Source organism: Colias eurytheme, chromosome 30, assembly GCF_061535395.1.
Source record: "Colias eurytheme isolate Ceu_HAF_F1 chromosome 30, ilColEury1 Martin Lab GWU primary, whole genome shotgun sequence".
Classification (NCBI taxonomy): Eukaryota; Metazoa; Arthropoda; class Insecta; order Lepidoptera; family Pieridae; genus Colias; species Colias eurytheme.
The window spans coordinates 1368139-1395427 of NC_143009.1; the positions used below are offsets into that span (position 1 = coordinate 1368139).

The window sequence follows — 27289 nt, forward strand, 5'->3', positions numbered from 1 at the left end:
ACTCTGCGGGTAGCCGCATTGCGGGTAGCCGTCCGGCTGACCGCAAGCACAATTATGTACGTAATATTCATTTCTATGCGCACTGTGCGGTTGCGGTAGCCGCATCGCAGTGCGCATAGAAATGAATATTACGTACATAATTGTGATTGCGGTCAGCCGGACGGCTACCCGCATAATGCGTATACGCTCTTATACTTTATTGGACGGATAAGTTTTATCCAAGCATTGAAAAATCGGCCCTTAGTATTTACAATGTACCCACATACTGTGTAAAATAAAACAAACACGTAGAATGAAAATTATATAATTACTAGCTGTTCCGGCGAATGTTGTTCTGCCTTACTCTTATCACTTGGTTCTTAGAGGTATGAAAAATAGATATTGGCCGATTCTTAGATCTACATTAACAAAATTTCATAAGAATCGGTCCCCCAGTTTTGGAGTAGAAATGTACATATTATAGAAGTATCAGAGCATGCTGTACAATGTACATGCTTATGTCAAAAAATTGCAAAAGGCGGCCATGTCTCAAAGTAACGATCTCTATCAGACAAACCTTGATTATAATCTATCAACACCCAGTACCTATATAATCGGTATCATTCGCCTAGGTTTTAAGTAGCCTATGTTCTAATCCAGGCCATAATCTGTATCTGTATCTATAACTGTCAAGTGATTATGCGTGACAGAGTAACAACAAGTGAAAACTGCGTTAAAAACAACCAAACTTGACTTCAAACTTGCACATTTACAAATACAGACAAAAATGCTTATAAAATAAAAACTACTGGGCCTATCCGAATAAAATTTTTATGGGACCAATTCGACACCATCCCGCATCGAACAAAAAAAGAATCACGTAAATCGGTTCAGAAACCTCGGAGTAATCGGTGTACATACATAAAAAAAAAAAACATACCGGCCGAATTGATAACCTCCTCCTTTTTTTTGAAGTCGGTTAAAAATACATACATCTTTACAAACTTTCTCGTATATATTATCAAGAAAGATTTAAACTTTTATACTGTTTACGTTCGCTTGAAATCCTACCTTAAAACTATTTTACTATTCTTATTTTCATAAAGTATGAAGGCCCACATCCCTTCCTATCCCCTACCCATCCTCTCCTCCCCTATCCTTAATCCCTCCCGTCCTCGCCCCTTTCTCCCTAATTCCTTCCAAATCCCTTAATCCTTCTGGTAGGCAACAACCATAACCTGTGTTATGGTCTATGGGCGACGCAACCTGCTTACCACCAGGCAGTGCGTCCGCTCGTTTGCCTCCCTATAACATAAAAAAAGGTATAACAGCTACGTCAGGAAAAAGATATGCAACGATACATATTGTATTTGTAGCTATTTTTCTGGATAAATAGTGTTTTATAATGGAAAACCTAGTTGTCTAGACCGCAGGCTTATCGTGTTACAGTTCCTAGTTTGTTCGCTATTGCTAACGTAGACTATAGATTTACTAGATAGCGCAAGTATTAAATAAATAAATGTTTTTTGACACGAAAGAAATGTATTTATTACAGGTTAAAGACAATTAATTACATGACATGATTGCATCAAGATAAAGAGTATATTTTCGTGTCTTAAGTATCAGCTATATATTAGCCAAGCTTATATATAGCTGATACTTAAGACACGAAAAATATGAGTAGCTTATCTTCTCTTATATATAAAAATGAATCGCAAAATGTCTTGGTAAGCGCATAACTCGAGAACGGCTGAACCGATTTCGATAATTCTTTTTTTATTATATTCCTTGAAGTACGAGGATGGTTTTTATGTAGAGAAAACATAAACATGTACCACGTATAAATCTTAATATATATAAATCTCGTGTCACAATGTTTGTCCTCAATGGACTCCTAAACCACTTAACCGATTATAATAAAATTCGCACACCATGTGCAGTTCGATCCAACTTGAGAGATAGGATAGTTTAAACATGTAGGTACCACGGGCGAAGCCGGGGCGGACAGCTAGTTCTCAATAATTGCAGCAATTTTGACTTTGATAATAAAATGTGTCGATATGAAGCTAGAAGAAAACATTGCCGTGTATTGTTTTACTTAAAAAATAAGATGGCTAAGTAACAATCGGATTAATTTATACAATAAGAATAAATCTAATATACATGGGTTGATCCAAAAGTAATGATAATCAATATTAAACAAGGTCATTACAGTTAAAATTATTATGTATTCCTCTAGATAGTCTTCTAACTAGATAATATACATCGATATTTTTTTCTTAAACTTAAAAAAAAAAAAACTTTGACTTCATCCACAAAAAACCCTCTACTGCGGCCATCACTTCGCTGTTTTCTTAAAATTTCTTGCCTCGAAGGTGTTTCTTGTGCCGAGGAGAGAGATAGAAATAACTAGGAGCTAGATCTAACAAACAGGGTGGGTGTTCAAGCATTTGGAATGCCGATTTTTGAATGGCAGCCATTGCAACTGACGCATTGTGATCTGGTGCGTTGTCTGGGTGAAACGGCATTCAAGCCCGCATTTTGCCATGTCTCTTTTCCTTACTAACCTACCGCAATCTTTTAATTTGGTCTGTGTAGTAAGAGCCCAATATAGTGGCTACCTTCTTAAAATATCCCACCATAATTATTCCTTCAGCGTCCCAAAAAACTACCGCTTTAATCTACCCCACTAATTTTCACTTTGAATTTCTTCATCGTCACTTTGGAAGCTCGCATCCAGGCCATTAATTGTTTCTTGGTTTCAGCATAAACATGGTGAACCCGGGTAACGTCCATGATCACAAATCGTGACAAAAAATTATCCTGATCTCATAAAAAATTTGGAAATTCACCCTCTAAATGTCGAATCGTTGTTTCTTCTTTTCGTCGGGAAACATTCTGGCACCCATGGTTCACATTCAAATTAATGTAAATACTTGGAAACGTGGCCTGTTGATATGATTTTTTTGTGATAACTTAGTGAGTACATGAACAAGCAAAAAATATTTATTTTATATTTTTATGTGCACAGGAAATACCCAATTATCATTACTTTTGGATCAACCTAGTATTATATTATAAAGGCGAAAGTTTGTAAGGATGTATGGATGTATGGATGTTTGTTAATCTTTCACGTAAAAACTACTGAACCGATTACAATGAAATTTAGCACACATATAGAGGGTAACTTGGACACATAGGATAGTTTTTATCCCGGAAATCCCACGGGAACGGGAACTATGCGAGTTTTCCTTTGCAAACGCGGGCGAAGCCGCGGGCGGAATTAATCTAGTCTAAAATAAAACTAGTATTTGCTATGAGATAATAATACTCGTAATATCAATGGATACCAAAGATCAATGGATATTGCGATATTGGTAGGTTGCATACAGTTTTTTGTATTGAAGTTTCATAACTTTTTTATTCTATTTTATGAAGTGTAGCATAACATAGAGTTGAATGAACTTGCACCATCTATTGGATTTATAGTCTATGGTCTACATCTGCGTTTGATATTTGCATAATATTTAACGCGAGTGTAGTTGAAATACTGTTTATACGTTTAATAAGTAGGTCGCAATGTGTTTGTTTGGTTTCGTAATTAAATAACAATTTGATGGGTCTTGCTTATGGTTTACTAGCGTTCCGCCCCGGCTTCGCCCGTGGTACATATTTCGCAATAAAAAGTGGCCTATGTCCTTTCTCGGGTATCAAAATATCTCTATACCAAATTTCATGCAAATTGATTCAGTATAGTTAAGGCGTGATTGAGTAACAGACAGACAGACAGAGTTACTTTCGCATTTATAATATTATAGTATGGATGGTCTACATCTGCGTTTGATATTTGCATATTTAACGCGAGTGTAGTTGAATTACTGTTTATTCGTTTAATAAGTAGGTCGCAATGTGTTTGTTTGGTTTCGTAATTAAATAACAATTTGGTGGGTCTTGCTTATGGTTTATTCATTGTGTTTTAAAACTTGAAATCGATTAAATTCACGTTTTAAACATTTTGCTTTACAATTACCGGTATTTTATTATGTGAAAGAGTCGGACAATTTTTTTAAATCCAATAAACTCCATCTACAATTTCAAGTATTTCTCTTCAATCAACAATAACTTTAAAATAATAAACGGGGAAAAACCATCCAATACTTAAAAATGAAATCCGAATTAAATACTCCTTTTTTGAAGTCGGTTGAAGTGAAAAGCTCAAAAACAATGCGGATTTAAAGTTTTGCGAATAAATTTAAAGCATTGTTAATAATAATAACACCGCTGTTTTCGTTGGGAAATTAAACTTTTGAGTGCTGGCTTCTGCCAGAAGTGTGGTCGGTGTTGCCAGGTTTTAACGAGACGTGCCGAGTTTTGGGGAACTATTGACCTAATATTAAATGGAGATAAGTTTTGTCAGGTTAAGTGTTGCTAGTGGTGATTATAATTACCCGATTTTTCATAGAAAAAGGTAAATGGTAGTAGGTGAATATTTTTCGGTATTGTTATATGGTTTTTATTTTTTATAGGTAGTAAAATGAAAATAGGAGTAGATACTAGATAGTTTATTTAGCACTATAATTTGCTAGATATACCTATGTTACCTACTTGAAAGTTGTCATAAATTCATAATTTATCATCATACGAAATCACATCTAAATATATGCAGGAGTAGGTGAAAGAGCAACAAACATCTTCTACGTGTTCTCTTACTTTATTATTTGTAAAAGAAAATTTAGTAACAAATACACAAATTTTCGCAGTTATAATTAACGTTTATAGAATCACAAACATTGTCCCAATTGCCTGCACTCAAAAGCAGCACAGACTATAAATTTAAATCCATTCGACACGAAATAAAAGTCATTCCCATTCAGCGAATGTAACCAAATCAAGTGCGGGTCAAACTCGCGACACTAAGGGTTCCGTACAAGCATCTATACTAATATTATAAAGCTGAAGAGTTTGTTTGTTTGTTTGAACGCGCTAATCTCAGGTCCGATTTGATAAATTCTTTCTGTGTTAGATAGCCCATTTATCGATGAAGGCTATAGGCTATAATTATATCATCACGCGAAGTAACAGGAGCGGAGCCACGCGGGTGAAACCGCAGAGCGCAGCTTGTATATAATATATATTCTCAACGCGACGTTCAAGTAATTTAAAGAACATGTAAAAAAATACCTATCCAATTTATGACCGTGTTAACCGTTGCTTTGCCTATTTTTAATTATTTATTGTTAGACCGGCAACAGAAATACATAATCTCAAAATTTAAACAGTCTATCACAATACATGAGATACAATTATCTTTATCAGATTTCATCATTCAGTGATCATATTCTTCTTCTTCTTCTTTTTAGCAAATGGCAACTCCCGATCCCAGTGAGGACGGATTCTGCCAATGTCAAGTTTTGATCGGATGGTCAGTTTAAGTTAATGCTCATGTTAAGCATACTCTGTGCTAAGGAAAAATCACGATTGAGATGGTTCAGTTTTGTTTACTCATAGATTTCTTACATGGAGCTGTATAACCTGACAAAGAACAAATATTAGTTATAGACAACACAACACATCACAAAAGCATAACATAAAATAGATATAGGTACTTGGATGGGGTTCAAAATTTTAGATTGTTAAAATTGATAAATTTTGATAGGATATTGACAAATGAGGTAGGGACAAGACAAAGTAAACACTTAAAATTAGTAGGGAGGGGAACATCTGGGGGGAGGATATCCAGAAGTGAGATACGAAGCTTTGGGCAAACAAAGAATAAATGATCGTAACTTCCCTCGTCTATACCACACTCACAGATAGAATGATCACGGACATGAATTTTAAATAAATGGGTAGGAGTGGTATTGTGACCTAAACGGAGGCGGCAAATGGTGGAAACAGTAGGCTTGTCTATATTAGGGAAACGGAAGAACCAGGGCTTACATGGAATTGAGGGTTGAATATCTCTATAAAATTTCCCTTTAGTAGAATTTTTCCACTGACTGTTCCATGTATAATCCAAACGATCCTTAGAAAGAGAAGAGAGATCATGGGCATAATTGTAGTAATGTTCGAGAGTACCATGTTGGATGGCTGATTTAGCCAAAACGTCAGCTTTCTCATTGCCTATAATACCAGAATGGCTAGGAATGTGTACTAGATCTACTTGAAGTCCTTTCCTGAAACAGTCATAAAGTGTGGATTTAATAAGAAAGATAATAGGAAATTTAGAATGGTGACAGACGGACGTACAGACAGAAAGCGAAGTGTCAGTAATATGTCACATGTCATTTTATGTGTCGGTACGGAATCCTAAAAAGCCTAAGAGCAGTTAGCCATTAAAAAATCCACGAGCGCGTCTCAAATGCCCTGTTTTGTTTGACCGTGATACATGAGAATTTTTTAATTTCAACCCGAGCCTGTGTGCGCGCGTTAAAAAAGTGTAAAAAGTAAAAAGCGCGGGAAATGAGCGCCCGCCATAATGGAATGAAGACCTCATTCAAATTTCGAATGGGTTGTCTATGGACGGTTAGATGGATAGGGGTGTGTGGCGCGGTTTATGTGTCGATTTTTTATGCTGTGTTAGTAGTTTTTATTTTTTAATAATATCACGGGTAATAATAATATATTAGGTAATATTATGAAAAAAAAATACACTTCACTTTTACTGGTATATTTTGTCGAAGCGAATTTTATTTTGAAGTGGAAATCGTTTCCATTAGATTCTTGTAAATAAAAAATTAAGTAATTTCACGACTAAAAGAAAATATTTAAGTTTTGTATCGTTATAAATTATAATATTGATAGGTATGTAAAATAAAAAAGGGGTGATTTAATAACTTATAACTTGAAATATTAGGTGCACAAATAAAATGTTCGTTGTTCCTAAAAAATATGGTTCCATCTCCGCATTATTATACTGAAAACCGTGATATTTATGTGCGATCGTAAAAATTAATTTTAGACGGTGAAACCGGACTACCGGTTATTATCTACACGGTAATAAAATATTTATTGATATAGTTACTGTATGTTTTTTTTCTTACAATGTACGTCAGTCGTATACAGTTAGGTAGAATTGAGTGCTGTTGGACGTGTGTTTTGTAAATTATATGATGTTCTTTTATAAGAAAAATCGGTATGGATATTTGTTACGCTTTTAACTCTTGTAAGGTTGAATGTATTTGTATTTGGGTATAAAATATAAATATACTAGCATACCCCCCGCGGTTTCGCCCGCTTTGTCTGAAACCTAATAAATTATATAGTAAAACCTTCCTCTTGAATCACTCTATTTAAAAAAAAACCGCATCAAATCCATTGCTTAGTTTTAAAGATCAAAGGGACCTGTTAAATTTCGGTACTTATTGATTTTTCTTTATTAGTTTGATTGTCTAAAAAAATCACCATTAAACCAGATAGTCAATCGAGTCGTAAAAATTTGATTTTGCGTTGAAAAAACAAGTTTAAAAAATTCGTATCATGTAAAATCTCACGGTAACCGCACATTTTTTATCTGTGTCACATCAACTTGTATTCAACCCAGGTGGCTATTAGACATTAAAAAATCCCAGTGTAAATAGATAACGACTTCCTGATAAAAAAAAACATATTTGACTAAATACTGTGTCAGTGTATTTAGTCCCAAATTTTGTATGAGATCTTTGTGCGCAGGAGTCACGATGATTTTCGATTTAGTATGTCAGTATATTTAAGTATTATTACTTTAGTATGCTTGGATATACCTAGTGGAAAAGCTGATTGAAATGAAAATCGGCTCTTCGTCACTGTTGCATTGAATTGAGTGTAAACAAAATTTTATATGTTTGTTTTATCAGTAATTTTCCAGTCTCAGTCGTTTTTAGTACACTTATCTAGTCGTGCTTTTCTGGTAACGAGAAAGTAGAAACCATGAGTGAGTTTGAAAAGCATTGTTTTATTCATGTCAATCATAAACATCAACATTAAAAATATGGTTCGGCAATTGAGAAAACGTTGCGATGCCTCTTGTAGAACGGCTTTTTACTTATCAATAAATCAATCAATTTATCGATACGATAAAATATCGATATTTAACAATGCATATTGGACATCCCTAGCTCGTTGCGACAATTCGATGTATTGTTTTCAGTTTTATTAAAGAGTGCAAAGTGCATATTATCTAGTCTATGGTCATCGTATTATACGTTTTGTAAAAAGAAATGTGTGATTTGTGAATGTACTTATTGTTGTTAGTACATATATAAAGAAAAAAGATAATAAGTTAAAAATCATTGTTGTTACGTCTTTCATAAAACATGCGAATAAAACAGTATCGCAAACGTGATACAATATTTCTAATTTTGTGCATTAAAGTTAAGGAAGAAAAAAAACCTAGATCTTTGATACGTGTACACGAAAACATAGGTAAGGTCCAACGCGAGTCGCGAGAAAATAGTATAAAAAAAATTCAAATATTATATTGTTTAAAAATATTTGTGGTAATATACTTAATACGCAAATTAATGAAAAATTAAAATATGAAAAGAACAAAAAATTATGATTCCGGCCAGGATCGAACTGGCGGCCTTCTGCGTGTAAAGCAGATGTGATAACCACTACACCACGGAACCAGTTGTAGATCGAGACGAAATATTCAATCTTATGATAAGATGACATGCTTAGTTTGAGATGTAGTGTGCTATAATAAATTACGTAACAGACAATTACAATATTTTATAATAATACTAGCGTTCCGCCCCGGCTTCGCCCGTGGTACCTACATGTTTAAACTATCCTATCTCTCAAGTTGGATCGAACTGCACATGGTGTGCGAATATTATTATAATCGGTTATGTGGTTTAGGAGTCCATTGAGGACAAACATTGTGACACGAGATTTATGTTATATATACATAATAATATTTACTGTAGAAGCCGGCTTCGCCCGTAGTACATGCGTTTGTGTTATACGCCTAAATGCGAAAGTTTGTGAGGATGTGTGTGTGTTTGTTACTCTTTCACGCAAATACTACTAAACCGATTACAATGAAATTAAGCACACATATAGAGGGTAACTTGTATTAACACATAAGATAGGTTTTATCCCGGAAATCCCACGGGAACGTTAACTATGCGGGTTTTTCTTTGAAAACGCGGGCGAAGCTAGTGTATTATAAACCGTGAAAGTTTTAACATGAAAGTTTGTTACTCTATCACGCAGAAACAGCTGATCAGATTTGTTTGAAATTTGTTGGTTATTTAAATATCAACACCTCATTACCGTACGTGATAAAATGATTAATTTAATTTATTCTCATCGAAGGCTAAAAACACCGGAACCGATATTTTCCGCCAGGACAAAAATAAATGCAAATTGTATGCAATTATATGTTATCTGTGACATTTAAATTCTTTTATAGAGTTATGTCAAGTGCAGCTAATTGGATATTTTATTGACTGTCCATAGATAGATATTGGATAGATATCACTACATAGTAGGTACCTATAAAGTCGCTTTCTCTGTCCCTATGTCCCTATGTATGCTTAAATCTTTAAAACTACGTAACGGATTTTGATGCGATTTTGGTTAATAGATAGAATGAAACTTAAAACTCAAACATTTATTTATACAATTAGAATTCTTCTAGAAGCACTGTTGAATCGTCATAACATATTTTTAACATTTACCACCGATTCGGAAAGCAGTATCTATGGAGAAGAACCGGCAAGAAACTTCATAGCGATTCTCGAGGAAGGTTTTAATTTTTTAGTATATAAGTAATTTATTAGGTTTTAGACAAAGCGGGTGAAGCCGCGGGCGGAAAGCTAGATTAAATAATTATGTTTTATAATATCGACTTTTATTATTATAGATTATTCACCTTTTTTGGAAGTTGGTTAAAGGCCAAGTGAGATTTTAAGGCGTGGGTGGATCTTTGTTTTAGATTTGATTCGAAGTTCGAACCCACTCGATAGAAGGTCGTCTATTGCACGCATAATGTATGTCAATGTTTTATTGACTGAAGGTTTGTTTTAATATTATTTGTAAACTAGCATTCCGCCTGCGGCTTCGCCCGCGTTTTCAAAAAAAAACCCGCATAGTTCCCGTTCCCGTGGGATTTCCGGGATAAAACCTAGCCTATGTCACTCAGAAATGATGTAGCTTTCCAACAGTGAAAGAATTTTTCAAATCCGCCAAGTAGTTTCGGAGCCTATTCAATTCATACAAACAAACAAACAAAAAATCAAACCTTTCCTCTTTATAATATTTGTATAGAAAAAAATTGGAATTTAGGTATTTGTACTGATATGCTTATTGCATACACCTTTAGGGTTTCTTAAATAAAGAAATAACATCAAAAAGGAATTAAATATCATATAATATAATCTTCTTATATATAAAAATGAATCGCAAAATGTGTTGGTAAGCGCATAACTCGAGAACGGCTGAACCGATTTCGATAATTCTTTTTTTATTATATTCCTTTAAGTACGAGGATGGTTTTTACGTAGAGAAAACGTAAATATGTACCACGGGCGAAGCCGGGGCGGACCGCTAGTCTTATATATAAAAATGAATCGCAAAATGTGTTGGTAAGCGCATAACTCGAGAATGGCTGAACCGATTTCGATAATTCTTTTTTTATTATATTCCTTGAAGTACGAGGATGGTTCTTATGTAGAGAAAACGTTAATATAATGTACCACGGGCGAAGCCGGGGCGGACCGCTAGTATAATATAATATTAACATATTTCATCACGACTTTAAATTTCAAAAAAATAATAAATATAGATAAAAAATATTATTGTATTATCATCGATTATCTTGATAAGTTTATAAAGTTTCAATTAAATATGTCCATAATTATAAAGTCCAATATCGAGTCTAAAAGAGTCGGATACATACAAACATACATGCGAAGCTAAAAACCTGTTAAAATTACAAAATCAGTAGCATTACGGTTAAATCGCGCTTTAAATCCGACAAAAAACGTCGCTAATTACCAAAACAATAGACTGCTTTACGCGTGATTGGGAGAACAAACATACCGGCAGTTTTCAGCCACTTTCGGTGTACCAACAAATTGGCAAGGGACTGTACAGAACTATATGTTATCCTCCGTCTCTGTCTAACGCGATAGATGTGAGCGAGAGAACTGTCTGCCGAGTGTTGAGTCGAGTTTCCAAACTGTCGGTTGTCTTCTGTCTCTGTTTGTTTCCATACGTGCAAGATAGTGGTACCTCGTGGTACCTTTTGTCTATGTTTAATAGGCTACGTGTGAGTGAGATAGCCATAGACTACCGAGGAACAACGACGTGTGTGTGAGTGAGATAGCTACAGTCTGTCGAGGAATAACGAGGTGCGTGTGAGTGGGATAGCTACAGTCTGTCGAGGAAAACCGACGTGTGTGTGAGTGAGATAGCGATAGTCTGTGGAGGAACAAACGTGGTACGAAACAATGGTTTACACTTGCGTTAAGTGAGCGCTTTGTTTTGGCGGAATAATTGCGGCCACGGTGTGGGCAGGGTTGTCACTCGGAAGTTTTAAGAAAATTGTTAATTTTTGTATTGCTTGCGGTTTATACTGGTTTATCTGGATGAATGAGAATAAAATAATATACCTAGTCCACAGAATACATAAAAGTAGCTAAACGCTACAGAACGGACACTCTCCGCCTCCCGCCAAAATTAAACCACACCCCGCACGATCAGTCTAAAAATGGTCCACATTTTTCTGCAAGGACGATACGCAACGAAGATTGACAACATTAATAAAATTGACTTAAAGTAATTTTATTATTTTGGATTTGTGATTATCGTTTTTCGTAGAATATGGTTAGATATTGTGCTGTTTACGGATGTATTTCATCAGAAAAACGCGAATTTGTTTTTTACGCTACTCAAAAATGTGCCAACCATAAAGCGTTAACACACACATTTGCAGTCTCTACAGTCAACAGTGTGACTGTCAAAACGATAATTTTGTATGGAGTGTCCGGGGTGTGCCTACTGCCTAGTCTATGTCATTCGGTATAAGGGTGTTTTTCTACGAATAAATAATGTGCGAGGATGTGTAGCGAGGAATGTGTTTGCAAATAACCAATCATATCGCTTCGTTTAGTTTGAAGTTTGGAGCGTTTAGCGTTTGAAGCGATATGATTGGTTATTACTTATTTACAAACACATTCCTCGCTACACATACTCGCACGTTATTGGTGGAATAGCATCCTAAATATATTTTTTTAATAGTAGAGGAATTTTTACAATCGGTCAAATAATTGTTCAAATTGAATATAATATAGGTAATAAAATCTTCATACCTAAGCTTAGTTACAAATCTATATATATAAAACTCAAAGGTGACTGATATAGTGATCTATCAACGCACAGCCCAAACCACTGGACGTATCGGGCTGAAATTTGGCATGCAGGTAGATGTTAGGACGTAGGCATCCGCTAAGAAAGGATTTCCCGAAATTCTTGCGGGAACGGGGAAATCGGGGATGCACGTACAGAGTCGTGGGCGGAAGCTAGTAATAAATAAGAAATAGAGACGCCGTTTCCTTGTAGTAAAATTTGTATTGATAAAAATTGTACAGAAAGTGTCAAAAAAGTGTCAACCCTATTGAAACCCTTGTTTACGATACGTTTGCTTTTGTGATACGGGTGTAATTAATTAAAGGTAGAAAAAAAAACATTAAGGGATGATACTTGAAAATATATTGGTAGTAGGTATCTACTATCTATGCACTAACTGTGCAGAAAATTTGTATTACGTTACAACATGTCGTAGGTATTATGTTACGATATTAAAACAAAAAAAAAGTTATATTAAAGTACTTATCCAATATCCATCCTCACAAACTTTTTTATAATACATACTAGATTTCCGCCCGCGGCTTCGCCCGCGTTTTCAAAGGAAAACCCGCATAGTTCCCGTTCCCGTGGGATTTCCGGGATAAAACCTATCCTATGTGTTAATCCAAGTTACCCTCTATATGTGTGCTAAATTTCATTGTAATCGGTTCAGTAGTTTTTACGTGAAGGAGTAACAAACATCCATACATCCATACATCCATACATCCAAACAAACTTTCGCCTTTGTAATAGTATTAAGATTAGTAAGAAGGATTATTTCAATTTAATTTTATACTTTTATTTATAGCGTTTACATTAACGCAACTTAGTTATTACTTATTAGTATCAATTTCAATATCTTAATATATTATATAAATCTCGTGTCACAATGTTTGTCCTCAATGGACTCCTAAACCACTTAACCGATTATAATAAAATTCGTACACCATGTGCAGTTCGATCCAACTTGAGAGATAGGATAGTTTAAACATGTAGGTACCACGGGCGAAGCCGGGGCGGACCACTAGTTACTTATATAATTACCTCTCATATTACCAAAGTATTATATAAACAGGTTATTGAAATAATAGACTACCTATGTTACCTATGAGTAGTAGGTACTTTTGATCTGAATTGTTTATGGTTTCACAATATAGGTGCAATAAGATAAATGATAATGTTTATTCGCCTTAATTTCTTTATCGATTTACTTCTATGCTAATGTCAACCTTATTCCCAAGTAATAAGCTCTAAAATCTAAATTTATACGCAACGTTCCAATTGACCCTTTAAAGATCCGACAATTGTGAATTAAGAAGGAAACGCTTTTAATTTAAGCGAAATTATGCTCTATTGTAAATGTTTGTAGGTGCCTTTTTCTTTGTACCTTAAGTGGAGATTTGCGTAGGTGTATATTAAGGTACAGGAAGTAAAGTCTTCCTGCTTTGAATTTTTAAAATAATAAATTTTATTTTATTTGATAATTTGTGTTTTCTTTAAAATTTTTGAGTAATTGAAACAATATAAAATTTAGAAATAACGTATCTAGCAGTTAGGGTATAAAGATTTAGTGATAAGAAAAATGTATTTTTTATAATAATATATTGTGTGTTCTGTACCCCTACCATGAGTTGACATAGTTAAATCGTCTGACGTAACTACAATAGTAAACGTGAATAGTTCACGAGATTATTTTCCGTGAATGACGTATCTATCATCGAATAGTTATAAACTATGACATATGTCAAAATTAGAACTCATGGTGCAAAAATTGTATGGTTACTACAGCGAGTGTAGTATAGTTTACTATACGTTATCTACTGTAGTATAACTACTATAATGCACCTCATGGCACAGATTAGAGAATAGTTACTTCGTAACAGATACATCACTCCCATACAAAAGCTAAAATACCTACGCTATATTTACCTACAAAATGCGCCACAACTCGGCTGCAGTAAGAAATGTACTCTACGAACACGCACCGAGAAGCGAGTTTCCCGCGCACGCCGCGTGATTGCGTCATCAAACGAAAACTTTAGGGTTGTACCGAGCGCGTAAATTAAACACAGAGTTGCTGAAACACTTAATTTTTTATTGTTAATTATATTTGTTACATTATACAATAAAAAAATGAAATCTTATTGATAGTAGTTGTTTCCTTCGGTTTCACCCGCGTGGACCCGCTATATGTGTCTCCTGGATAAAAAGTAGCCTGGTAGGTTTGTGAGTTTCTTTGTTACTGCGTGGCTCGGGGGCTGCTGACTATATGGCTGAGATTTACGACACCCTTCCACATCGCAATAACCGGGCATCTTGGTAGCGAGCGCGGGAAACGTGACGCGGGTGCGCAGTCTCGCGTGTGCCAACCAACTGCCGCTTGGGTCGGTACCGACCTACTGTGCGGTAGGCACTTATAGCGCGACCTTGAGCGAGTGACGGAGGCCTGCTCATGGTAGGCTTTGTAACTCAATACAGATTGCGTAAGAATTTATTTTATGGGATGAAGCCATATTTTGATAAATTTTATAAGATATTTAATAATTTAACAAAACTAGTCGATAGAGCCGGAAGTAGAGTGTTTGCAAATAAATAAAAAATATAATGTTACTTAGGAATGATGTAGCTTTCTACGAGTGAAAGAATTTTCATTATTGGATCAATACTTCCGAAGATAACCACCGACAAACATACAAATAAAGTCTCAAGTATAGCTTCTCCTCGTTGAGAAAAGTTTTGGTAATTTGATTATTATGAACGATGTTCATATTGGTGTAAACCGTACCTAAATGATCGCCTCTTTCTACAAAGTATAATGCAAGAAAAAGCAAAGTATATTTTCTTAAGGCACCCTCTTTTCGCTACGAAGATACTCAGGATGAGGTAAAATCTCCGGGCTGTATCTTTTAACTTAGGTTTACAAAAGGCTATTCAGAAAACCTAGCTTCAGCTTAGTGCACGAGTGCTAGCTTGCGTGTGTTTTTTTTAATTTCTCAAGCCTTTTGTACAAGCTGTTGTGGTTTTTATAAGTGTTGTGGTTTTAGAATAATGTGTTAGGTGTTTTTGGACGTTCGTTTTGTTGGAATGTTTTTGGATATGGATAGGTTTGTGCAGATATTAAGTGGTAAATAATGATGAATGTGACTAGAAAGGGTCATACGCTAGATGTTAATTTGATACATATAGATTTAAATTACTTATTATAGTGTGTAATTCATGTTTAAATATTTAAATACTAGAGGTACGCCCCGGCTTCGCCCGTGGTACATACTACATATTTCGCAATAAAAGGTAGCCTATGTCCTTTCTCGGGTATCAAAATATCTCCATACCAAATTTCATGCAAATTGGTTCAGCAGTTTAGGCGTGATTGAGTAACAGACAGACAGACAGAGTTACTTTCGCATTTATAATATTAGTATGGATTGGTGCCTTTATGTTATGATAATGTGTTGAACCTTATCATTTGAAATGGTATTTAGAGGACAGTTTATAGTATATAGTTTAGGGATTATCAATTATCACAAAATCTTGTTATTATAACTGAAAGTTAGTTCCTAGTTAAATTAAACGATTTTATCATAAGAAAATTTATCTACTACTCCTAATCTGTATCGTATTTCCTTGTTACAGAATCGAGCAGACAATGATATGCCACATCACTATAACGTAATATTCAGTACAAGAATGCCACGAATCTCTCGAGAACCTCACGCAAATGTGATAAATTACCACGTTCCTCTAGTTGTTAGCGTCAATTAGCCAAAGCCCAGCCCTCAGAGGGATTCTATTTTGTAACCAAAGCGTATTAGCGTAGCGTAGGATGTCCCAAATGCCGATATACAGTCAGGTCGCGCCGAAACAAGCGAAGAAGAATGGCAAGAAAGCGCAGGGTAGTTCGAAGGAGTTCGATCCGTTGAATTACAATCATGGGGGCAACGTACAGATATTGAACGCGCCGCTCGAGAGTCGCGTAGAGAAGCTAGAGAGGAGAGAGGCGAGGGAGGGTAGGGAAGGGAGGAGGAAGGAGGAGGTGCGTAGGAGGACGCAGAGGAATGAGCCGGGGGAGGGGAAGGTGGAGGCGTATCTGCGGCAGAATCAAGTGAACATACGGCAGCAGCAGAATCGACATTCGGCTGTAAGGCAAGCGGAGCATAGGGTTAATTTGAGGTTAGTCATTTTTAACTGTGGATTGATTTGAGTGAATTTTCTTGTGAAATTTTTGAAGATTATACTACCGTTCTATTATTGTAGGTATTATTACAAGTGAACAGTTTAGTAAAGTGTCCAGAAAGGACGCGTTTATTATTGTAAATTTAAGAAAAAACATATAAATATCGCGTCCTTATATTTCTGTAGTGCTTTTAAATCTAGTATTCCTAACATTGCGCTTGTTATAAGCACGCAAACGGTATAATGAATATTCATTCACTAATAAATAAAATCATACTATATCTACATACTATAGACATTTCATTCTATAGATGTGAAGTTTTTCTTGCCCTCTATGAAAATTTCAATGCATAGCCGACTATATTTTATTCCATATTTTATAGATCTCTTCCCCTTAACGAGGTGACCGCTCGCGGCCACGACCGGACACCAACTGACCGGCACCGCGGCTTTCCTGAGCGAGAAACGCGCGACTATAGGAGAGAGCGAGACAGAGATAACTTTGACTTTGATGGTGGGTAGTTTGAGATTATGTTTGTCCTTTGAAATTATAATAAAACATAACGATTTTTAGCTTTGTGTGATATCAGTTGTCTGATTATTAATTTTTCGGCTTGGTTATACTGTGTTATATGTTATTAGTTGTTTTACAATAAAACTGGAATAACTGCGATCTCCCACTTTTACAGGCTTCTCAATTAACCACTTTCTAAAACAGGCAGGTTAATAATAAGATAATCGTATTATTTATAGCGGGAGAGATTTCTTATGTAATCATAGCCAACTCAACCATATTACTTTACTGTATTATATACTTTTCATGTAGTTTTTGTACAACAAATGCTAATCATATTTTTATGTGCATTGAAAAACATGCAAATTAATTTGGTTTAAATATGTACATGTATTATTTTCTCAGTTAGTTATAAAACCAACGTGTAACACAAACCAAATATAGGCAAGATGTTTTAATATTATGACTTCTGTTAAATAAAGTGTATGATTTGATTAAATGATTGTTCTAAAACAATTCCAGGCGAACCGCTCAGCCCCATAGCTGCGCGCGCGCACGACTCTACCCGTCCCGTTCGCAAGTCGACCTCTAGCCAACGTGTGAGCGAGACGACCATATCGACGGACAAACGCAGGTTCTTCTGTCGCGAGTGGGTGTTCCAGAAGATTGCGTATTGTCTCGAGCAGAGGGCTGTTAGTAAGACGTGTGGCGCGTTGATTTTGGGTATGTTTTTGTGGAGAAATAGATGGTTTTCTGTGTTGGATTAGTATTTTTTGGGTTAATTTTTTTTTATTTGTTTTTATTTGTAGTTGATGTAAAGATTTGAGGGCTGCATAAAATTCTTAAGGGCCCTAATTCTTTAAATATTTTATTTCCTTTCTAATTAAATAAAGGCGAAGTAGAAGTAACTTATTCAACAAATGTTCCCCACTAAACAATCTAATTTACAGATTTTAACAGAAAAAAAAAACAGCTCTTTAACAGTCGGTCTTCTTTATCTAATAATAGCTTTGAAATATTGGCTGCTTCTTTTTTGCAATAAATTCAAAAACTCAAACTCAAAACATTTATTTATTTAATTAGAAACGTCATTACATATTTTTAACATTTACCACCGATTCGGAAAGCATCTATGGAGAAGAACCGGCAAGAAACTCCATAGTTGCTCTTAAATCATTTCAGTATTACAATTTAATTTTACAAAATATGTAACTGTATATTATCATAATATGCCAAAGAACTGTCCTGTGGTAATAAATCTAATCTATAATCTTTTACAGGCGAGAAACAGTCTATTTCTTATCTTTTACCTTTCACAAAACTTTTACAGGCGAGAAACAGTCTATTTCTTACGTTTTATAACATTTTACAGGCGATGCGGGTAGCGGCAAAACGGCATTATGCCAAGAGCTCAGCCAACCCGGGCCGGGCCCGCAGGCGCGGCAGCAACGCGCGTTGAACCGCCGCTTGCTGGCTAGGCACTTTCTGCAGGTGAGTGGTGATGATGAGGATGATGGTGATGATGATGATGATGAATTTCGATTTTGGTGTTCAAAAATGTTTAAAGAAATTGCCGTATTGATCGAGTACGAGTTTTACCCTTAACAACATATTTGGTGGTTCATTTTTATTTATATAGATATCTAGATGAATTCCTAATAATATTATAAATGCGAAAGTGTGTTTATTCGTTTTAATGTGACATGGCCGTGGGTAACTTTTGACAGCGGTGAAACGACTCATACTAATGCGAATTTAACATCAGGGGAATCCGCGGGCAAAGAAAAATATATGAATATTGTTTTCAATAAAAATGACGATGATGATATTATAAATTTATAAAGAATAGAAAAAATTCGATCACGAGGCGGGACACGAACCCGCATCCTTTCGCGCCATTCCGGGGCGGATGCCTGACCAACTCAGCCACTCGTGACCCGCCAGAGCAATCGAATTTATTCTATTCTTTCAGTTTTATGTGTCTGAAGGGACACACCGCGCGCCATCTATTGAGATGATTAACAACCATTTCAACCAATATGAAGCACTTTTCAGTGAATACAATATTGTAGCGCTGGAACACGACCTTTTTTGTTGAATTTATATTTTTGGTTTTATAATAATAATAATAATAAGGGCGTAGGGATGTGACGACCCCATCGCCCGCGGTTGGAATATCTATTGTCTACGTGACAATAGATATTCCACCCGTGCAATCAGTCAACCCGCAGGACACCTTGTGGCGGGGTGTCGGGGAGTAGCGACCCCGCGGGAACCGAGTGCTCCCGGGGGAGGCCCCTGTCTTCATCTCCGGCTCGCCTTCACCGGCCGGTCGGAGTGAAGCCTGACGAGGACAGGACCCCCACCTCTGGCTTGCCTTAACCGGCCGGCCAGAGTGGAGTCGCGAGAGCTTTTAGCTCGAAGGGTGGATGCGAAGCGTAAGTGGCGAGTGGGCACGTGATGCTGGACCCTCAGGGAGCGCGTGATCGTAGTTTAAAGTCCAGGGACGCCTCTCCACCCTTAGCTGCTCACAATATGTTGCCCCCTTGTCGCACTATTGCAGCGACTTATTTCGGGGGCCCATACAGTGAGAGGGCGAGTCACCACCTGCCAACATATTTTTACTTTCTTTTAGTAGAAAGGCAGGTGCCATAGTTTCCCATAGTCCTCAGTACCAGTCCATTTAGCATCCCAATCCATAGCCCAATCATTAAATTTCCATACCCTGCAATAGTCCTACATCGGCCGCGGACTGCCCAGGGCTGTATCTCTATAGTGCAGTCATGGGCAGGCTGCGGCTGGTGTCCCACAACACATTAAAATTCTCGAAAGGGCCTCTGCGTGTTGGATCCGTGTCCCCACGTAAGCCTTCCAAAGATCCGGGTACTGTCCTTCTGGTGGTACCCGAGTATTATGGAAATGAGAAACATAATAATAATAATAATAAAAGGGCGTAGGGATGTGACGACCCCATCGCCCACGGTTGGAATATCTATTGTCTACGTGACAATAGATATTCCACCCGTGCAATCAGTCAACCCGCAGGACACCTTGTGGCGGGGTGTCGGGGAGTAGCGACCCCGCGGGAACCGAGTGCTCCCGGGGGAGGCCCCTGTCTTCATCTCCGGCTCGCCTTCACCGGCCGGTCGGAGTGAAGCCTGACGAGGACAGGACCCCCACCTCTGGCTTGCCTTAACCGGCCGGCCAGAGTGGAGTCGCGAGAGCTTTTAGCTCGAAGGGTGGATGCGAAGCGTAAGTGGCGAGTGGGCACGTGATGCTGGACCCTCAGGGAGCGCGTGATCGTAGTTTAAAGTCCAGGGACGCCTCTCCACCCTTAGCTGCTCACAATATGTTGCCCCCTTGTCGCACTATTGTAGCGACCTATTTCGGGGGCCCATACAGTGAGAGGGCGAGTCACCACCTGCCAACAATTTTTTACTATATCTTAGTAGAAAGGCAGGTGCCATAGTCTTCCATAGTCCTTAATTCCGGTCCATTAACATCCCATTCCATAGCCCAGTTTATTTTATTCCCTTATCTTGCAATAGTCCTACATCGGCCGCGGACTGCCTAGGGCTGTATCTCTATAGTGCAGTCATGGGCAGGCTGCGGCTGGTGTCCCACAACACATTAAAATTCTCGAAAGGGCCTCTGCGTGTTGGATCCGTGTCCCCACGTAAGCCTTCCAAAGATCCGGGTACTGTCCTTCTAGTGGTACCCGAGTATTATGGAACAGAGAAACATAATAATAAAAAGGCGTAGGGATGTGACGACCCCATCGCCCCCGGTTGGCATATCTACAATAGATATCCCAACCGTGCAGTCAGTCACCCCGCAGGGCACCTTGTGGCGAGGTGTCGGGGAGTAGCGACCCCGCGGGAACCGAGCGCTCCCGGGGGAGGTCCCTGTCCTCACCTCTGGACTGTCCCAGTGGCAGTTCGGAGTGAACAATGACGAGGTTCAGGATCCCCCACCTCTGGCTTGCCTTTGTTGGCCGTCCAGAGTGGAGCCGCCAGAGCTATATGCTCGGGGGTGGAAGTGTCTAATGGCGTAATAGCGGGGAAACCCGCTCCGGGCCCGCGGGCCCGCGATGGTGAAACCGGTGCCGCACCTCTCTACACCCCTAGCCGTTCAGCTGATGTTGCCCCCTTGTTGCCATTCTCGGTAACCTTTTTGGGAGCCCATCGACCGAACTGGCGAGTCACCGTCTGCCATTATTTTCAATTTTTAATATTGAAAAGGCAGACGTCCATAGTCCCCATAGAACCAATATACCAGTCCATCTAACACCCCCTTCCATAACCCAGTTTTGTTCATTTCCATTTTTCTGCAATAGTCCTACATTGGCCGCGGACTGCCCAGGGCTGTATCTCTATAGTGCAGTCATGGGCAGGCTGCGGCTGGTGTCCCACAACACATTAAATTCTCTAAAGGGCCTCTGCGTGTTGGACCTGTGTCCCCACGTAAGCCTCCCAAAGGACCGGGTATCTTCCTTCTGGTGGTACCCGTGTATTATGGAGAGAGACATAATAATAATAATAAGGGCGTAGGGATGTGACGACCCCATCGCCCACGGTTGGAATATCTATTGTTTACGTGACAATAGATATTCCACCCGTGCAGTCAGTCAACCCGCAGGACACCTTGTGGCGTGGTGTCGGGGAGTAGCGACCCCGCGGGAACCGAGTGCTCCCGGGGGAGGCCCCTGTCTTCATCTCCGGCTTGCCTTCACCGGCCGGTCGGAGTGAAGCCTGACGAGGACAGGACCCCCGCCTCTGGCTTGCCTTAACCGGCCGGCCAGAGTGGAGTCGCGAGAGCTTTTAGCTCGAAGGGTGGATGCGAAGCGTAAGTGGCGAGTGGGCACGTGATGCTGGACCCTCAGGGAGCGCGTGATCGTAGTTTAAAGTCCAGGGACGCCTCTCCACCCTTAGCTGCTCACAATATGTTGCCCCCTTGTCGCACTATTGCAGCGACTTATTTCGGGGGCCCATACAGTGAGAGGGCGAGTCACCACCTGCCAACAAATTTTTACTTCCCTTAAGTAGAAAGGCAGGTGCCATAGTTTCCATAGTCCCCAATTCCAGTCCATGTAGCATCCCATTCCATAGCCCGGTTTATTTTGCTTCCATTTCTCACAATAGTCCTACATCGGCCGCGGACTGCCCAGGACTGTATCTCTATAGTGCAGTCATGGGCAGACTGCGGCTGGTGTCCCACAACACAGTAAAATTCTCGAAAGGGCCTCTGCGTGTTGGATCCGTGTCCCCACGTAAGCCTTCCAAAAGTCCGGGTACCGTCCTTCTGGTGGTACCCGAGTATTATGGAACCGAGAAACATAATAATAATAAGGGCGTAGGGATGTGACGACCCCATCGCCCACGGTTGGAATATCTGTTGTCTACGTGACAACAGATATTCCACCCGTGCAATCAGTCAACCCGCAGGACACCTTGTGGCGGGGTGTCGGGGAGTAGCGACCCCGCGGGAACCGAGCACACCCGGGGGAGGCCCCTGTCTTCATCTCCGGCTTGCCTTCACCGGCCGGTCGGAGTGAAGCCTGACGAGGACAGGACCCCCACCTCTGGCTTGCCTTAACCGGCCGGTCAGAGTGGAGTCGCGAGAGCTTTTAGCTCGAAGGGTGGATGCGAATCGTAAGTGGCGAGTGGGCACGTGATGCTGGACCCTCAGGGAGCGCGTGATCGTAGTTTAAAGTCCAGGGACGCCTCTCCACCCTTAGCTGCTCACAATATGTTGCCCCCTTGTCGCACTATTGCAGTGACTTATTTCGGGGGCCCATACAGTGAGAGGGCGAGTCACCACCTGCCAACATATTTTTACTTTCTTTTAGTAGAAAGGCAGGTGCCATAGTTTCCAATAGTCCCCAAATACCGGCCCATTTAACATCCCACTCCATAGCCCAGTTTATTTTGTTTTCCATATCTCGAAATAGTCCTACATCGGCCGCGGACTGCCTAGGACTGTATCTCTATAGTGCAGTCATGGGCAGGCTGCGGCTGGTGTCCCACAACACAGTAAAGTTCTCGAAAGGGCCTCTGCGTGTTGGATCCGTGTCCCCACGTAAGCCTTCCAAAGGACCGGGTACCTTCCTTATGATGGTACCCGTGTATTATGGATGAGATACACATAATAATAATAATACAAAAGATTTATTGCAACCAACAGAACATACATAATAATACACAATACAAAAAAGGGAAAACACACATAAAATAACACAATATAATAAGGAAATTACAAACTACAATAGTTATAAGTAGACAAATGTATTATGTGTGTTGCGCACTGGCTGCAATTAGGCCCTGGCTCAGCATAATGCTGTGGGAGCAAGCTCCACAACGCTGATAATTCTGCCAGATACCCAGGTGAATAGTTTGCGCCTCCAATCAAGTATGTATATATAAGTATAATAAAAATAGAATAATTAATTATGAATTTAAAGCAATAATAAATGTGTAATAATAATAATGTACAAGCAGTAGAATAGATATATTTGGTCAATTAAAATCAGTATTTATATGTAGGTATATATATTATGTATAATGTGTTAATTTATAAATTAGGATACGTATAGTCAAAGCAAATAAAATTAAGATGATTGTAAATTAAGCAGTAGTGATTTGTAAGTGCGACGAAAGTTGGATTTGCATTTGAGTTTTTTTATTGGAGGTGGTATGTTATTCCAACATTTCGTCGCATTATATTTAAATGACCCACGAAAGGCGGTAGTTTTATGTTGGGGAATTAATAACTCTTGGGTCCCACTTCTTATTTCACCTCTTTTAGTATCCTTACGCCACAATAGTTTTGTGTACAGATACTCAGGCTGCTTTGTATTGATCGTATCAAATAAAAGGCAAGCTAATAATAAATCTTGCCGACCTTTCATTTTTAAAAACTTTATGTTATTAAGAAAAGGGGTGACGTGAGACCTGGGTGGGATTGTCACGCAAAATCTGGCACAGGAGTTTTGGACCCTCTGAATAAGACGGTGTGTTTTTGCCGTTAGACAAGGTCCATAAACAGGAAGAGCATAATTTAATTTGGAAAGTACGATGCTTTCGCACAATCGTATTCGTAGATCGACACTCAGAAAAGGCCGAATATTGTAAAGAACTTTAAGTCGATAAAAGCAATTACTAACTAAATTAGTGACATAATCTTCGAACCTTAACTGAGCGTCGAAATCGATGCCCAGGTTACGAGCAATTGTAACCCGCTCTATAGGGGTGGAGTTTACAAAAACAGTGGGATCTGCTTTAACCAAGTCAGAGACTTGCTTCTTAGACCCAACAACAAGATATTTAGACTTGGATGGATTAAGAACCAATGAGTTTTTATGAGACCAGTCTGATATGCGTTCCAAATCCTCATTCATTTTCCTGGTGCATTCTTTTATGGCATTCAAATGCTTTATAAATATAAATTTATAAAGAATAGAAAAATATATAGGGTTCGTGTCCCGCCTCGTGATCGAATTTTTTCTATTCTTTATAAATTTATATTTATAAAGCATTTGAATGCCATAAAACCAAAAATATAAATTCGATGATGATATTGTTCATGAAAGTAATAAAAATTCCATAATTCCAGGGCCCTGGTGAAAGCGCCCAACGACCGGGCGAGTTTATACGCTCACTTGCCATGCAGATACTGAGCCATTCTGCGCACGCGCGGCCTGATAGAGAGCATAGCGTACGGGATGTGGGTTGTGGGAACAGGTATGTTTGAACTATGATTTTAGCAATAGATAGTCGGCAAAATTTCGATACTTAAACAAAAAATTTGATAAGTCGGGAAAATTTCGATTGGACAGGAAGATTTTGATAAGTCAGGAAATTTTTCGATCGGTCGGAAAAATTTCGATGAGTCAGGAAAATTTCCATAAGTCGGGAAAATTTCTATAAGCTGGAAAATTTCCATAAGAAAGGAAAATTTCTATAAGGCAGGAAAATTCCATAAGTCGGGAAAATTTCGATAAGGCTTGGAAAATTTCTATAAGGCAGGAAAATTTCGATAAGTCAATAAAAAACAAATATTATAGATAAATTCGGAAAAAATACGTATTTAAGGCGATAGAAACGATTCAACTATAAATTTAATATTTAAACATGATATGCATAATAAATAACCTTATATTTCGTGATTTACAGAAATAATTCGGAAGAGAATTTGATTCAACGGTTCCGTGAGATGGGAGAGGATACGGAAGATTGTTCTAAACCGTTGTTGGGTGATTGTGAAGGTAATATTATTATTTATTTAATTAAGTATTTAATTTCATAGATAAATTATAAAATATAACCAGAGAGATAATGTAAAAAGCAGTTTTAATCCTACTAATATTATAAATGCGAAAGTTTGTGAGGATGTGTGTGTGTGTGTGTGTGTATACGTCATGGAGTGAGGCGACGATTTTGGTATCTTTGAATCTTGTCATAGAAGTTTCACTTCTGACACGTGCGCTCTGCACACACGCTCTTCTATCTTTTATCTATCTTTTACAGATCGCACGGACGACGACGACGTTGGCAGTAGTCGAAGGAATAAAACAATAGATAGATTGCACGAAAGAGACACGTATATGGACTGTATGGCGGATGATAATGTGAGATTATTCATTTATTTATTCTATACTAGCTGTGCTGTGCTGTTTTACCTGCATTGCTCCGCTCCTGTTGGTCTTAGCGTGATGATATATAGCCTATAGCCTTACTCGATAAATGGGCTATCTAACACCGAAATAATTTTTCAAATCGGACCTGTAGTTCCTGAGATAAGCGCGTTCGTTAAGTTTTATAATATTATAGTATAGGTTTGCGTTACGTATTTGTTTTTTAATTATAAACTCTTAGGGCCGATTTTTCAATCCATAAACTTATCCGCCCAATAAAGTATATATAATCAGAGGCGGCTCGTGACAAAATTTTATGGGTGTTCACTTGAAATAAAACACTGAAAATACATGGTGTAAATCAGTACAATTTATTAAAAAAAAAATATATATATAGATTCCGGGATTCAGGGATTCCGAAGACTCATCATGCCCCCATAAAGCAATTTGAAATGCACCACAAAATACGACACAATCTATTAACCTTCGTAAAATATGTCTGTTTTCATCGACACGGTCATTGAACTCGCGTATTGACTTTCGGTAGGTACCTACGCGGAATCTAGTGCTTTACGAATGTCTTGTCGTCCCGCGTCCGATAGACGCCAATTGCAGTTCATTCAACAAATGGTACCGAGATTGTGAATGTTTTTTCATCTTGATTGAAAGATGAGCTAAGTCGTCTACGCCCGTTTCAGTCCAAGCACTCTCACCTGACACCTCCGCCGGCCGCGCCCGCAGTTTAAATAAAAGACACGGAAAACAAAATAGTTTGTTGCTTTCATCACAACCACACAACCACGGTGTTTTCACATATTGTTCAGATTTAAACACACGCGCAGGGGCGTGCACAGAGTTTTTGGACAGGGTAGGCAGAAATATTGCAATGATAATAAGTCATAAAAACTAATATTTCATATTGCAGTACTGATATTTGATTGGAGATACATAGTATTTCCGCAAAATAATGGAAAACATATCACGAACATAGGTCATATTATCTATAAAATAATTGTCAAAGTAGGTATGATATCCTAACTAGTATTCTATTTTATGTAATTAATGATTAACTTTACCTTTGTGTATTACAAATTCCGGTATAGATCCATTTATAGATCGGCCTTTTTCCTATCACTCTCTGTTTGATAAAAGTTTATTCATAAAACAAAAATAAGAATTTTTCGTTAAATTAGGTATACCTTATTATCTTACAAAATACACTGATGATATACATAATCTATATTTAGTTACTCTCAAAACACTTCACTTGCAAATTGTCGTAGTAAACATTATTAATTTTCTCAAAAAACAAATTTAGCCTCAAAGTAAACGTTTGTTTTTTCCAAAACAAAACAAACGAATAATGATACTATCTGCAGATGGTCTTTACCGCTACAAAATTGTATACATTATCACACTTCTTAAATTGGTCGCATATTCAACTTCAGTTTCGACTTTCGATGTATTGTTCCGAATTCGGTTCGTACCTAATTCGTATATCTTCGTAAAAAGACACTGCCTACCTTGTGTGTTTGTGTGCGTGGTTTTATTACATCAGTGTGCCGTGTTTATAGGCACGCACACATATAAAATATGCGTAGACACGCAGAGCACACATATAAAAACTTAGACACGGATAGTTTGTGTCTTTGCCG

At 38.1% G+C, this 27289-nt stretch overlaps 1 protein-coding gene and 1 non-coding gene across 2 annotated transcripts in view; one reads left to right on the forward strand and one right to left on the reverse strand.

Moving 5' to 3' along the window:
- LOC149895687 (uncharacterized) overlaps positions 1 to 27289 on the forward strand; it is a 103870-nt gene that overhangs the window by 18388 nt on the left and 58193 nt on the right. Inside the window, exons 2-8 of the mRNA XM_090118654.1 lie at positions 15949 to 16485; positions 16872 to 17002; positions 17525 to 17725; positions 18375 to 18493; positions 24614 to 24741; positions 25174 to 25265; positions 25528 to 25628. Of these exons, the coding sequence (XP_089974780.1) occupies positions 16139 to 16485; positions 16872 to 17002; positions 17525 to 17725; positions 18375 to 18493; positions 24614 to 24741; positions 25174 to 25265; positions 25528 to 25628 (1119 nt within the window). The 5' untranslated portion in view covers positions 15949 to 16138. The remainder of the gene's footprint in view (positions 1 to 15948; positions 16486 to 16871; positions 17003 to 17524; positions 17726 to 18374; positions 18494 to 24613; positions 24742 to 25173; positions 25266 to 25527; positions 25629 to 27289) is intronic.
- Positions 8516 to 8588, reverse strand: TRNAV-UAC (transfer RNA valine (anticodon UAC)). Its single transcript has one exon. It is a non-coding gene; the product is annotated as a tRNA-Val (tRNA).